The sequence below is a fragment of the Oryzias latipes genome, chromosome 10 (assembly GCF_053564925.1).
Source record: "Oryzias latipes strain Hd-rR chromosome 10, Olatipes_Hd-rR_3.1".
Lineage (NCBI taxonomy): Eukaryota > Metazoa > Chordata > Actinopteri > Beloniformes > Adrianichthyidae > Oryzias > Oryzias latipes.
In genome coordinates, this window is record NC_136246.1 from 13,763,377 (window position 1) to 13,779,109 (window position 15,733).

At 37.5% G+C, this 15,733-nt stretch overlaps 1 protein-coding gene across 9 annotated transcripts in view; it reads left to right on the forward strand.

Moving 5' to 3' along the window:
- Window positions 1-15,733, forward strand: part of atp11c (ATPase phospholipid transporting 11C (ATP11C blood group)) — a 59,959-nt gene continuing 44,226 nt past the window's right edge. For 4 of the 9 annotated variants that reach the window (XR_013658517.1, XM_078953980.1, XM_078953979.1 and 1 more), the window contains exons 1-2: window positions 66-314; window positions 436-549. Coding sequence is in view for 8 of the 9 variants with exons in the window: in XM_078953980.1 (XP_078810106.1) it covers window positions 306-314; window positions 436-549 (123 nt within the window). In the remaining variant the exon portion in view is untranslated. Of the gene's footprint in view, window positions 315-372; window positions 550-13,070; window positions 13,238-15,733 lie in introns of those variants that run through there. The other 5 variants (XM_078953984.1, XM_078953982.1, XM_078953983.1 and 2 more) reach the window with 3 other exon arrangements.

A 15,733-nucleotide genomic window follows, 5' to 3' on the forward strand; every position in this document is an offset into this window, starting at 1 on the left:
GCACCTTCGCCGGGTGGAGCTTGTGAACGTCTGTGGATGGCTACTGCTCGTCTTAGTGAACATTTGTTTGACAGGAAGGTGAAGCGGTCCGTGTGCGGGAACCGCCGGCAGAAGTTAGTTCCTCTCCCCGTGCCGGTGCGCAGCTTTGCGGTCAGCGTGGAGGCGGGCTGGAGAGTGACAAATGAGCAGCAGGCGTGTAAGCAACAGGGCACGGAGAGAAATGTCAGGGACTGCCTCAGCCGAGAGCAACAGAGAGCGCGATTAGAGCAGCGCAGCGCGGAAAACAGTCCGAGGGGAAGAAGAGAATGCGAATGGTGCGAAGATACCGAAGACAAACAAAATGGAAACGATGTAGCGTCGCTGCGGCATTTCACATAGCTAGACTAGAGAGTAGATAGCCAAGGCGCTAGCCAGTAAACTCATATACATGTAAAGTTATTCCCAGGAGACGCTGAAGCGGAGCCAGGAGGCGTCAGAGGAGTTCATCTGTGCCGCAAAATCCAACACGACCCACGCGAGAGGATGTCTCGGAAGACACTGAAGTGTTTGGTATGTGTGCCCGGCATCATCCCCCCTCCTCACACACACGCACACACCAAGTTAGCCTGTGATGTTCAGCTAGCGTTTTCCTGTGCTGTGATGGAACGGAAAGCCCAAAGCGTAGCGGAGTTCAGCATTTTGACACGACAAGGCAGGAAACGAACCCGCATCCCTGCAAACGTGTCTCTGTTCTTCTTTCACACTGTTAGTTATTAAGCAACGCGACGCAGCTGTCGCCTCACTTCATTTGCTCCCACTGTAGTTTGGAGGTGAGTTCAGACTCTGGAACCCCTCCACGTTTGCTAAACTTAACAGTTTAAGGTTTTTGTTTTTTTCTCTGAGTTCCTGTTTTTCTGCCCTCTGAGGTTGAGCACGTGCTTCTAAAGATCATTTGGGCGACACAAATCAAATTGAATTGAACATGGAAAGATTTGCCCTTGAAAACCTTGAATTTCTCAACAATTTATTTGAACTTGTTCTTATAAATGTATAATGTTCATTAGGGTGACCATTTTAATTTTTCCTTATTAGTGGGCTTAATTTTAGGGATTATTTTAATTTGAATTTTAAATATGTGTAGTTTGCCACCAATGTAAAGACCCACTCCAATGAATTGTGCTTTTGGTGTTTGTGATATATTCTTGTGAGGGGCTGTAAAGGTAGCGGGTAACCGAAGGAATGATGGGATATTAGTAGTGCCTTACTTCCACGCCCACAGACCCACTTGCAACTCAGAGGTGATTTTCAAATAAACCACTGCTGCTCTGCAGAAACTATGTCCTAGAAAATGACATTTTTTTTAGGTCTGCACAGTAAATTGGAAATTTGTCATTATCCCGATATTAAGCTGTGGAATAAGCAATTCACAAAAGACGGTGAAAATTGCAATGGTTATCTTGAATGTGCTAAAACAATCAAGCTTGAAGTTTTTAATGAATCAAACAAATCCCTTAATGCATTTGACATTTTTAACCAATCAGATGTTAACCAATCAATTTATGTTAGAAGTTCACCTTCCATGTAGATGAGGGTCATTTGGAGTCTAATTTAAGTTATAATGACTCTTATTTAAATTAAACTCAAATCGAATTGATGTTTTGGGTTGTTTTGTTATTTGTTCAGTTATCGCAATATTGATCATTAATATTGCAAAACGCGACTTTTCTTCATCATGCAGCCCTAGTTTGATTTTGCTTAGCCTAAAAACGGTATAATCATTACTAAAAGACTACTCTGAATGCTTTGACAAAAGATGATCAGAGTGGGATTTTAAGATCATTATAATAAATTACCTGCATTTTAAGCCACTCATCAAGTCTTTTCAAGTTAAAAGCTTAGTGTACACTAATATGTTTGTTTTTTGATGATTTCACAAATCATTCTGATCTGTTTTGACAACACCTTAAACTGTAATGTCAGTACAAAGCTTGAAACCGGTTTCTCCTTACTGAGAGAAACTAAAGAGCACATCAACCATTTCTGGACCAGCAAAGCTAGACATAAAAAAATAAAATAAATTCTCCCTTCCAGATTTTAAGATCCACTCCAGTGAAAATTAGATTTTTGATGTTTTTACATATACTGGCATTTTTCTCATGATTGAAAACGTATAGAAAGAACGCTAAAATTAAGGATGTGTTTCTATTTCCTTAATCAGATCGTGGAGTCTTACTGAAAATGGTACACTCCCGCCTGCTGAGTTTATTCTTGCCGGACAGGTTTCAGTTCACTGTTTACTGTACTAACATTTGCATCAAAAATGTCCCCATGGCATTGAACCCTATTATTATGATGGGAACGGGGAAGTTGAAATGGTACGTCCTGTTTGGGTTAAATTTTCACATCTTCTGTCTTTGCATCACACCGCACTTCTTAGAAATGGAGAAGAATCTTATCGACTCAAAAATAAAACCTGTATCTTTAAACAAATGCTAAAAATGTCAGCTGATTTAAGATACAAATAGACCCTCAAATGACTCGCATTTCCCTTTGCAGCTTTTCTACCTGTCGTTTTAAAAAGATCAATTAAAACAAAAAAAGCCTGCGTGATGTTGAGGCTTTAAAAAAAAAGCTATCATATTTTGTCAAGTTGTCACTTTGTCGATTAAAAAAAAAGTATTTTTGCAGCAAGAGGTTGAAAAACACTATTACAGTTGTGTATTGACAGCCTTATCACAAAGGAAATGTCGTTGCTTTGACTTCCTTTTTCTGCTTTAACTTGACGTTTTGCATATAGTTGCAGCTTACATTGGTTATGAAGAGATTTTCAAAACCTTTAGACGAGCTTTATTTAATTAAAATAGAAAGCTGTCTAAAGGTTCTAAAATATTTGAATCAATACTCATTTATCTTCATTTGTACAGAAAAGTGGGCCTTTAAAAAATCAGTGTTGGCAGTTAAGCAAAAAATATTAATTAAATAGCACAAAAAAGGTATTTAACTGATTAATAAACAAGAAAAAAGGAAATCAATATTTCTAGGATTGTGAAATGTGGCCTTACATTTTTCATTTAAGGATGTCTTGCCTGTGTAAAGTGCTTTGATGGTATGTGTGGTTCAGTTGTTTTTATTACTTTTGGTTTTTAAAGTTCATTCATTTAATTCATTGTTTTCTATTTTTCTTATAAATGAGTGAATTATGTAACTGCTTTCAAAGTCACATTATGAAGGCTAGACCGTTTTTACTTTCTCTTTATCAACCTCTAATGCACCAAAAACGTTTTGTCACCAGTGCGCTGAAGCCTCACATGCTGTGTGAGCAGTATAGATACAGACAGTGAATAAGGAGAGGCAATATAATAATTATAGTGCCTGACCCTCCTCCTGACTTCTCTCAAAGTGTTGCCAGATCAGCTGATTTTCCTGCTTCTGTAGAGGATAGCTGCTGTAATTTCTCCTCGGTGTGAGCTGTAAATAATATTTTGTGCAGAGCAGCAAGCCACATTTCCACTGATGCACATGCTGCCGTTATCTCGGTCTCTGGCTGTCTGCCTCTTGATTCACACCACCCTCCCTTTGCCCACGGGAGGTTCATGTGCATCTCGGGGAGAGAAAAATGAAGAGGTGGGGAGAATTAGAATGATCGCACCAAAGGGAACAGAGGGACTCTCATCTGTCTTACTTGACTTCTGCACCGTAAAGCCCCCTTTTGCCATGAAATCCTGACTGCGGTTTTTTAGAAAGATCCTAAAACATGACTGTGAGAATGTGTGGTGCAGCGATTTTCCGGGGGAGCGGAACCTCAAGAGGTTGTAATGTTCTTAGCGCAACGCAGAATCCAACAGCCATACCTTTCATGTTTGTTCAAGCCCTTGAAGGCATCGTCTGATCTGTGAGAGGTGGAGTCTGCAGAAAATGTGATGGTATTCATTTAGGAAGCTCTGGTCTTAACTGTAAGGAGAACTCGGCACAGACATGAGGAGACATGCTCAGGCAGTGTTCTTTTTCCTTTTCATTTTTTTTAAAAACATTTTTATTCATTTTTTTTTTTTTACACCATGGCAACCGGTGAATCTCCTCCCACTCACAAGTTTAATAAAATGACACATGGTGTTTCTGCTGTATATTTATTCTTGGATATTGTTATTATACTAAAGAGAAGTTTACTTCATTCTGTGGCATCTGGAAGTTGTTCTTGATTGACATAAGTACCTTTACCCACTGCTAAATAATAGGGACCAGATTCAGTGAAATAAACACTAGTTGTGACAAAAAAACAACACAAATAGTGTTCTAGTGATGGACACCTACTAAAACTTTTAAATATGATTAATGGCATGATTGCATTTTTTACTTTACAACTTGATGTATTCATGCCTATTTGCAAAAGTTGAATTTGAAAAGTAGTTTATTTGCTTCAACACCCAAATAGCAACCAGAACTTAACAGACATTGTTAGAGCAACAAGATGTCAACCTTTAAAGTCCCACTCCGATTAACTTTTGATGTTCTGTAAAAGTATTCCCTACGGTATTTTAATTATAATTAAGCCGTTTGTTTTTTTTTTTGCCAAAATCAAGAAAACGGTTGGGTTTTCTGGGACTGTTGGTGCAGAGTTAGCCCGGCTCCACATCCTGTCGTCCATCGGTTCACATGCTACAAACTTTTTCAAATGTTTGTTTCCCCCCATCTGATTCTGATTCACAACCATTTGAATAAAGAAATACTCAGAAGTGCAATTTAAAGCTAAATTGTCTTTACACAAGAACGTGTTTAAAACACCACAAACACAAATTTCATTGAAGTGGTCTTTAATAACCATTTTTGTTTATTCAATAAGTAGAACCAGCAAATGTTTTCTTATATCGGGGAACGGCATAAAAATCCCATTTTCAGTGATAAGTGTTCCTGCAAGAGAAGGGGTAAAAGATTAGCCAAAAAATAAAATTACAACAAATAAAATTTAAAATGCAAATAATAAAATACATGTTTGATGCATTTATGAATAAGAGCCCTAAGTGTATTGGAAGTAACAGCAGTGAGAGTAAAAACTCCTTTATAAAAACCATATGGCTGTTCAGCTTTATAAACAAAGTTACAGCTAACAATACTTATAGGCTGGCTTAATAATGCATTAGCTTACTATTTGTCTTTTGGCAAATTTTTCCACTTTATTTTAATAAAATTTATAATGTTTCTTATCCCAGAATAGCTCAACAAAGAACTATCTTTTGTTAAACTCCTTATTTGCCTTATTTCTTTAACTCCAAATATTTTAATAAATGGTCTCATTGCATTTAAATCCAATTTTCCAAAAGTTCAAAACTAGAGCAAATTTGACTTCACGACTTTGTCAATATTTCACCCAAATATTTGGTTTCTTCAGACAAACACATTGCTTCGTTTTTACAATCATAAGTTTTCAATGGTGCTGACTCTCGATTTCATTTTTTATTGTCACAAACTGCAAATAACCCTGTTACACTTAAAATATAAAGGCTCCTCTGCCACTGAATAAAGATCTGCTCCACCTTTAGGTGCCCAACAGCATCTCAATATTCTGATGCAGTGTTTGAAAGACTCCAACATAAAATTAAAGATGAAAACAAGAATACACAAAACTGTGTTAAAGTAATTATAAACATATTTCATTGTCTAAAGTGAGGCAAAGCTGTTTAAGCTATTCAATTTTTTCATTTTAGGCAAAAATAAATTGTAGTCTTTTTAGTATTTTCTTTTTAGTAATTATTTTAAAATTCTTTAAGCATTTTCTACAAACAAACTGTGGGTGAAAACAAAGATATTGCATCTAGTTTGACCTCTTCAAAACACCACTCTCCCCAAAGTTTTTATTCCTGCAAATGGTTGCTTTTCTTTATCTTCTGATGTCTGAATGATGTAAGTTGTCATTTGGTGTGCTTTTTGAAGTTCAGTTCAAAAGTAACGGCCTACAGTGATTTACTTTGAGTGAGAGAAATGAGCTGTGGCTGCTTTTTAGTTATGTGAAGAATGCCCCCAGGCTATCAGTAAGATCCATTACCTTCATGTCAGGAGTTTGTATTAGAAAAATAAACAGGAGGGTTTTCAAACTAAAAATAAAGATAAAGATTAGAACATGTATAATCAAATTTTGTTTACAGTTTGAAGATTTTTGTTTGTTAAAAAATTCCCATTGAACAATTATTATCCTCCGTGACCACAATTGCCATTTGTATTATTATTGTGCTGTTCAATAGACAAGTTTTGCTTGTGATGCTTGAATCAGCCCAGACCAATGCTGAATCTGAATTTGTTCCTTACCCCTTTTGGCTTCTCCCTGCCCCTACATTTATCTCTCCAAGCAGAGGGTTATGGAAAGAATAGTGTTTTCAAATTTGGAGGTTACTACTGCTCTATAATGTCGTCATCATCGAAGGGCTACTTAAGCGCTCGGAAAATACACAACATCAGTTTTTAACTTTAAACTGTAATGCAAAAACAAAAACTTAATAACTTAAATTTAAATGTGAACATTTGTGATTCAAAGCACAGCCATATGAAGAAATGCGTTTCTCTTCTGCGGCTCAGCGAGACGCGGATTACTCTACCGGCGGAGGTCAGACCTACAGCTCCTCCTTAAAAACACTTTCGACCAGCACTAAGGCTTTCAATGCCCCTTCAAATGGGCAATAGGGGGGAGCCAGATGGCTTGGGAAGCAATTCGGATTCGGCCCAAGTGTAGCTGGGTGCCTGTTACTATTTTTACATGTATATAATACCAGTGATATATTATTGTTGTTGTCTTTGGAGAAAGTTACTTTCTATTCTGTTTCATTCTCAGAGCCACTGTTTCCCCAGCCTAGTCCTCAGGGCACACTGTCTCACTTGTTTTGTTTTCTACTCAGCTTAAATGCAGCTGATTTTCATGACTGTCATCCTGTTTTAGTAGAGCACCATTGAAAACATGGAAGGTACTGAGCCTTAACCAGTGTTGGGAAACATGACCTTCAAAGCAACATGGCTGCTCTCCTCAGTCTTGTTTTCCTTTCATTCTTACTGACACTCTTTTGCCACATATCATTCTGAAAACCTTCCTTCTCCCGTTCCAACCTGCTTGTACACGCCTCTTCACATCTTTCCCACACATGCTCCTGGATTTTCTTCACATCTGCTCCCTGTGACCTCACTGCTCCACTTTAAGACTCTTATTTACACACAGAAACTCTGTCTTTCTGCTGCTGACCTTCTTTCTTCTTCATTTGAGAGCAAACCTCCACCTCTCTAGATGCACCTCCATCTGCCCCGTACTCTCAATACAAATGACACATATACACAGTACCCGGTCAGACTTTTTCTAGATCTGCAAAGACCATGAAGCTTCTTCTTCTAATAAAATTGCATCTTTAAAGCAAATGTTGCATGTCTGACGGTTCTTTGGTGTGAAACCATAGTAGTTTTCACAGATGCTCACTTCTAATCATAGCCTACCTTTTACTAGTCTTTTCCATTAACTGAATTGTATCTTAGTGTCTTGTGCTAAATTCCTTATTAATGCTTATCATTTCCTTTTTTAGTTTTGTTACACAATATAATGATGTAGAAGTTGTGTCAATGATGACATTAGTTAAGATCTTGGATAACCATGGAAGCACTGACTTAAATTCTGCAACCTTGCATTTCACCTCAACATCGTTTTTTTGTTGAAGTTTTGTTTTGTTTTTTGTAATATAGTGCTAAGTGACTAATAGTGTTGGATCACATTAAATTATCAGAAAATATCCTACTCTGCAGAATATACCCGTGTTTGAATGTGCAGCTTTAGCTTAGTGGAAACTCGCTTCACTAAATTCATTTGAATGATTTTTATCATGGGTGGGAACAATATGAGGTGTGAGTTGGAGCCATTAAACAGCCCTATCTACCCACTGTTGTTGAGTTTTTCAGTGTTGTTTGGATATAAAAAAAAGCACAGTAAATTCCAAAGTAAGTATGCCTCTGGGTCCTGCTTGGAATTTGTTTTTCTCAGGCTTTCTAAAGAATGGTGATTATAACGGTCTGCCATTAGAGATGCCATTGCTGCTCTTGTCTTCTTGATGGTCTGGGGTCTATCTGTTCAAGCACGTTTCTAGTTGACTGAAAACTTTCTGGTATGACATGTAGGTTTAAGAGGAAAGTGCAAAGCTTTGCATGCCAGATGTATTTGGTTCAGCGGCTATGCAAATCCGTGTCTTGTCAGACGGCTCTGAATACATGCCTCTTTTGAGCCTACTCCTGCTACTTCAGGACGAAGGCAGGGGACATCGTGGACAGTTTACCAGTCCAGTGCAGGGCTATCTGCAGACACACTCTCACAATTAGTCTTTGGGGACAATTTTGATTGACCAATCAACCTACAAAGCATGTTTGTAGACTGTTGAAGAACCCCAGAAAAAACAAACACATACATGGGGAGAAAATTAAAACTCCACACAGCTGACTAACCTAGTATTCAAACCAAGGCCTTCTTGCTGAAAGTGATTGCCACCACACCATGCCAGTATCAAATGACTTTAGGTCAAATTTGCATTGACATTTGCACATGTACACGATGTCTGGGAAACATGATTCTGCCAGTAAAAGCATATAGGTGAAAAGTACATAATAGTATATGGCTAATGCTGTTTTGCTTAGTTTCTTAATGTGGTGCAGCAGAGCTCCTGTAAGATGCAACTTATTTCTATCAGTACCACATTAAGACTTTTCCTTTTTTGTTGTTGCTTACAGCCCCTCCTTCAAGGTTTCTCTCCTTGCATCACAGATCTAAGTTTTCCCACATTGGGCAGGCTTCCGAGCTCAAACAAACATTATGAAATACAGAATTTCCTATTGTTTTTTCTTCCTCATTGCTTGCTTAGTAGCCTTTTTAAAATATGCATAGGGTCTAATTTGGTGAAGACTTCAACAGTGTCAGAAAGACACACTGACAAAAAAAAACTGTAACTGAGGATGCAGTTGGGTCATAGTGGAGTGGAAGTACACTCCTAACAGAAATAAACCTACAATACAATCAGATTTCTTAAGGGTAACCATCTGCACTGTGTGGTCAGATGTGTTTTCTGGATGATTCTCCAGCCACAATGATTTTGTATCCTCAGACTTTTAATTGCCAGAGATAGCATGTGGTCAAATTACTTCCTTTTTCTTTTGCCAACCCTGCTGAGTGGCAGGTGACTGGGCTGTGGATGGGAATAGACTTTGTCTAGGTCATAATTTTACACAAACTAAATATAAACCATTAACTAAGGGCTTGCCATCGTCATTTTTGAGACTGCTGTTGAAGAGCCATCTTTATACCAAAAACAAAACATATCTTTGAATGAATATTTACAGTTCAGTTCCAAAATGGTTTGTTTGCAATTTATGACAACTGTTTATGAAAACTTTTTAAAACTATTGTATTGATTTTCCATTTGAGCTTTAATAGCGGCATGTTTTTCCACATAGATCCCATAGGTTGACTCATTAAAGTTCTCTTTTTGTTTGCCCTTCCCAACTGGCCATTTTCTGCTCACTGTTGGGTTGGGGCTGCACGATGGTGCAGTGGTTAATGGTCTTGACTCACAGCAAGTTCAATTCCTGGCTGGGGGACCTGAAACAGAACTACAATGGGGGATCTGTCGGGCGACCTGTCCAGGATGTCCCCTGCCTTTACCCACGAGTGGCCGGGATAGGGACAACACTAGAAGATGATGAATGAATGTTGGGTTAGGTGGTGAATGCTCCAGTTAACTACTTGTCCTAATTAAGGCTTCATTTTGACCATGTCGTATTCTCTAAGTAACATCAGAGATAATGTGTCCAGTGTATAAATATCTATGCTTTTAGTCCTTTTTGCACATTTTAGTCTCAACATACTATAGGAGAAGCAGCCTAAAAACCAACATTGTAAGAAAGTGGTCTTGTATGACTTACATTGGTGAATTGTAAGGTTAAACATTTTTTTCAAGCCTTCATGAGATGCTAAGAATTGCTAAAAACATTACAGCTTCTTAGAAACTAAAAGGCAAACTGTTTCCCCCTGTATTAATAACATATTTTAGCTGGAGTTGATATTATTTTTGTTTGATCCTGCTGGCAGACTTAAGTACCTTCCTTTTAATTTTATTCTCTTTTTATTCTTTCTTGCTATCCTTTTCTCTGCCCAGTAATGGAAAAAGCAGCTTTTATACAAAACACACTAGTATAATAAATATATAAAGTGTAGGCAGGGAGTTGTTGTGAAAAAAAAAAAAAAAAAGTAGTCAAATGGGCCAGAGAGCATAGAGCCCTGCGTGACTCAAACATGAGAATCTAGTGTGACTCCGGGCCATGAACCTGTACCCTTTTTGCACCTTTCCATAGCTTTTTCCGTCTGACAGTCACCTCCTGTGCTGGGAACATACAGGGGGACCATGAAAGGCTTTTTGTGCCAATTTTCAACCTTTTCTCAGAAGCCATATTGCATTCTCAGTTTGTACTACTAAATAATTAATTTTTTTTCATTTATTTTGAATATTCCTCACATTTTTCATTCATTTCTTGGCCCAAGTATTATTTCAAAGTTACTGGCCCTTGGGGTACTTCATCATCCATACATTTATTAAAGCTCTTCTTAGACTCCATGTGTGGGTACTTTGAGTCCATTGGCATCAAGATGTAGAAAAAGAAACAAGTTTTTGGTGTGGCTGATTTACCTTTTCTCATCCCCTTCTCTTTCTGAGCACTGCAACGAGATGAAAGATGTTGACAGCCATGGTTTTAAATTTTCTTTTTCTTTTTGGCACTTGAAATCATGAGGTGGGAGCTGGCAGTGAAAGAAGATTAGCTGCATTTGAGGATTTAGCTCATACCAGGAGCCTACTAATATACCCCCTTTCACAACAAACACCCAGGTTAAGCCACAGCTTGCAGTGTTTATGTCCACTGCAAACTCTTCAATTTTGTGGCTCTGTGGCATAAAGAAGTTGACGTGTTTTCATAAGGAAAAAACATGAGGTTTGAAAACCAAAATCAGCTATGGCCTCTTAGCAGAAAAACGAAAAAGCCACATTGACTTTTTGGTCATTAGGCCTGCTCCCTTCTGAGGCCGTTTCCCAGGATAATTAATTGAATAGCAATTGTGGCTAGTGTAGTCCAGTACATTATTAAAGATAATGTCATCAGTGAGGATGTAGCTGAGATGGAGATTCTTTAAAGCGTGTCAGCACTGGAATGTACTCTAATTGCCTTTTTGTTGGCATTGCATGGCTCTTTGCCAGCCATCGCAGAGGAAGAAAACAATTGTAGCATGCAGTTTAGTTAAGCTGCAGCCTGTATTTTACATAGGAAAAGCAGCAGGGTCAAGCACTTTATTGTAGTCACTGACTTTGTTACACACACCTGCATGCATATGGAGTAAAGAGAGTATGTGCACTTGGCTAGAAAATCATATTTCATTTAAAGCTACTCTACTTTAACTTCTCTTTAATTATAATTGGTTGTGTGACTTGGTTGGGGCTTAAATGTGCTTGTATTTAGGACCTGAAAGCAAAATGTGGGGATAGAAAATGATTTCCTAAAGCCCTTGTGTCTAGTGGTTACAGAGTGGCAGCACTAGAACATAAGCCTTGGGATACAGTGCTTAGAGTAACAAGTAACCTCAAGCCTTCGTTAATGAACGTTTGAAGACTATAAACCACTTTAAAAAATAACCAATTTAGTCTCCTTAAGACAGTGTTTTTCAACCTTTTTTGAGCAACGGCACACTTTAACCTTGACAAAAATCCCGCGGCACACCAGCATCCCAAAAAAATAAATAAATAAGCAGAAATTCATGGTCTCAATTGATCGACATCCCCCCCGCAATCTCACGTGCATTTTGTGATAATTGTGGCCAAAAAAGCAGGAAGTTGCGGCTGTTTTTTCTAAGAGATGAAATAAAAGTTAAATTAGAAAATTTAGAAACTGTTTGTTTGTCCGTTGAGGTTTCTAGACATTTCACGCACACTCATTGTGCGCTGGGACACTGGCCCTTTAAGCCAATGCATCATGGGAGATGTAGTGTGAAAACTGCCGAAAAAGGGCAGAAAGACTCGCGTCTGTGAGCTTCATTGTTTTGTTCACGGTCTGACACGGTCTGACACCGGACTCTGTGGAAAGCTACACCGCTAAAGACGAGCTTTAGCTGGTGTTTTTGTTGGAACTGAGAGAATTTATGAGCAGAATTAAGAACAAGGAAGTGAAGACTTTAACCACTTCTGATTGGTCAGACTGCTGACATGTGATTAAGCCTTCAACAATGATTGGCGGAGACAGGTAAAGGGGCGGGACTTTCCCGCAAACCGCTATAGCTGCAGGTAAATACCGTCATTCTTATCAAAATGTCTTTAATAGAATCAAATAAACACAAAGAAAAAGTAATTTTAAGATCTTTTATATTCCTCACTACTCAGTGTTTTATCAGGGCCTGTTTGGATGAACAAAGAGCTGATTTCCTGGAGATGGAAAATGTTTTTAGATCAGTGAATGATTAATGAGGGTAATTTCCCACGGCACACTTGACCATCTCCCACGGCACACTAGTGTGCCGCGGCACACTGGTTGAAAAACACTGCCTTAAGAAACCCATTTAGTGACTGCGCTTGCTTACTCAATTTTCTTTTTGTACTCATTTTTTGTGTTATTCATAGTTTGTACCATTCATAATGTCAAACCAAATGACTGACAGGAATTGTTCATGTTTTGTTTGAATGCTTTAGTTTTACAAAGCCTAACAATTTGGTTTGCAGTCTTTAACCTTTGCCATAAAGTTACCAAAGGACAGGGGTTTGGCAGTTTATTTTTGTAAACTTTAGCAGTTGCAAATAGCTAGTGGTCTGATAGTCTTCTAAAGTCAGCGAAATGATTGAGGAAGTGAATCCCACTGTGAGGTCTAGATGAGTTCCCCTTCTCCCATTGTTGAGTGTAATGTAGGCCAGTACCAGCCCATGGTACAGTACGCTTTGTGTCTTTTGCAGCTTCAGGGAGCCTAGTGAAACAATGAGCCATTGCCTGTCCACAGCAGCTTCTTAGGATCAGCCCTCAGTTCAAGTTGAACTGTTATTACTCTGTGAAGCCATTCATCACTGTGTGCAAACAGCGGACAGAGGACTGAGTAGCCTTGTGATAACCGGTCCATATATATATATATATATATATATATATATATATATATATATATATATATATATATAAATATATATATATATATATAGAGACGAAAGATGATGAATCCATAATGGAGGTAACTCTTTATATAATTATGGAGCCATGTCTGTTCTTTATATGAAGATGTTTGGACTTTTTTGTAATGTTGGAGTAATACTTGTAATACTTTTTTTTTTATTTGCTCTGTCGAATGTCCCTTTTTTATAATTGAAACAATACTTTACACATTCCGTTATTGAGACCATTGCCTAAGACATCTTGAAAAGTAGTTTATTTTTAATGCAGTTTGACTTGACTGCAAATCATTACTAAAAACAGTCTGGTAAAAGTTGTATTTAGGGGGGCGTAAATGTTTACTTTTTAGGTCCTTGAAGTTCATTAGGTCTTCATTTCACCCATTGTATGTGTTGCAAGATAGTCGTGTCACATGAAAATAAATCTTTTTGCTCTGCTGTTAATAGTGATGAAGTAGGCTATTAGGTTTTCCTTTTTGTGCGTCCTTTTCTATACTGACCAGAGCTTGTTTCAGATGATATAATCAGAATCCACAAATAAAAAGCTGTAGGAATTTGTTCATGGGATTTGGTTCACCAAAGTTTTTGGTTCACTGATGTAAGAAAAATCAAACCAAACCGTGAGAAATGCAAATTTGTCTGAATTCTACATTCTTTTAAAGTACGTCTGCAGGGCTGTCCAGACATAAAAGCAGTTTAACCTAGGACTGATGGAAGACACAAATAACTGTCTGATATGGCTGAATTTGAATTTAATTATTTTTTTCCACTTGTGGGTGAAATGCAGAATGCATCGGCACTAATGTAAATAGATTTTGTTTGATCAAAACCCCATCTTGATAAGTAACTAAAGTAAACGTAGCTTTCAAAGTGCAGTTGTACAACCTTTTCCTTGTGGCCTTTACAGCTGAGTGTTTTCTCAAGTTTTATTCTAAAAACATTCATGTGTTGGTTGATACTGAACTGAATACATACATTTTTAACATAGATACTGACAAAAATCAGTGAAGATGCAACAATTGGAAGTATTGTTTTGTAAACCATCAAACTGCCGAGAGTTGTGAGATATTTACAAAAAGCTGTGTTACAGACTGGAGTATGGTTAAGTGTCAGTATGCTGGGTGACTTGTCTCCTGAGAGTTGTGCTTGCATCTAGACTCAAGTATGGGAAGGGTTTACCACCAAGAAACCTAGTTATTCCTTCTAAATTTCCATTAGTTTAATTGGTAACTAAACAAATGTTATTTCTAAAATACTCTCATCATGTGGGTTAATTTGTTGAAAGTGCTTAAGTGTATTGCTTAGAATCTATGAGCATCGTTTTTAATCAATCTGTCCCATTTTTTAATTTACCTGTTTTTTATTCCTTGATAAGGATCTATTTTATATTTGCTAATTTTGAGAAAATGTATTAATTAAGAACCTGTGCATAGACATGGTGCATATGAGGCACACCAATTACCCCCATTGATTGAAAGTTGGCTAAATATAAAACTGTTCTGGCCCAAAATGATGCAGCTTTAAAGTCTATAATTCATCATTCTCTTGATCTGTTGCAAAATATTTGAGTCACTGGTTTATAGGATAAAATGTAGCTCTCTAGTGGGAAAACTGATGTTTGTTTTTACATTTTTCCTACATCCGAAATAATTCAGTTTTATTTATTAGATGAAGCAATGTTTTTTTTTTTTTTCAAATAACATTCTAGAAGGATCCAGCAACACACTCTTCAACTCTACTTCTTTTTGACTTAAGTTTAAAACATTTAAAATATTACTGGCTGCATCAAAAAGCTTTGAACACTTTAAAATAATGGGCTTGAGTTGAAAACGTGACTAGAGAGCAGTTTAAACCAACAGACCAGTACTTTGAAAGTGTGAGTGGGGACAATTTTAGGCTGTGTGAAAATGTGATTCCCAATATACCACTGCAGTAAAAATGAACTTGAGCCTTCTTATTTGCTAAACTACTTAACATACTCTCTTTTATTAGCCCTTACTCTTATGCAGTGTGGTAATACTAATATCAATCTGATAATCTATGCTAATATTATTTTAAATATTTAAATTTGCCTGGGAATGATTTTTAATTTAAGTAATTTGAGACTTCTTGGCTGATTGGTGTTGTACCTACTAACCAAATAAAGGTTACAGCAGAGCATGTTGGCTAAAAAAATGAGATGCTGTGGCATGGTGGGAGAAAATTGAAATTTGTCAATAACTGAATGCAGTTTTTAATCATCACTGCTCTTGCTCCACCATCTGCTCTGATCCTGTTTCTGTCCCTGCCACAGCTTGTTCTTATTTCACAATGTTGGCAGAATTTACTGTAAACCATTGTTAACGTATAGTATCAACCTAGTTATTTGTCAAGCCTTTTTAAGTCTCGTATTTATGTCATTGGCTGAACATTTAGATTTTTGTTAAATAGGGTTTTTAACGTTTGATTTATTTATCTTTGGCAGTTCTACTTCAGGACCGATTTTACTATTTGAAATTGACACCCATTTGATCTGTAAGAAAGTGGTCGGCTGGGTAGAAGTACTGGATATTTTTACA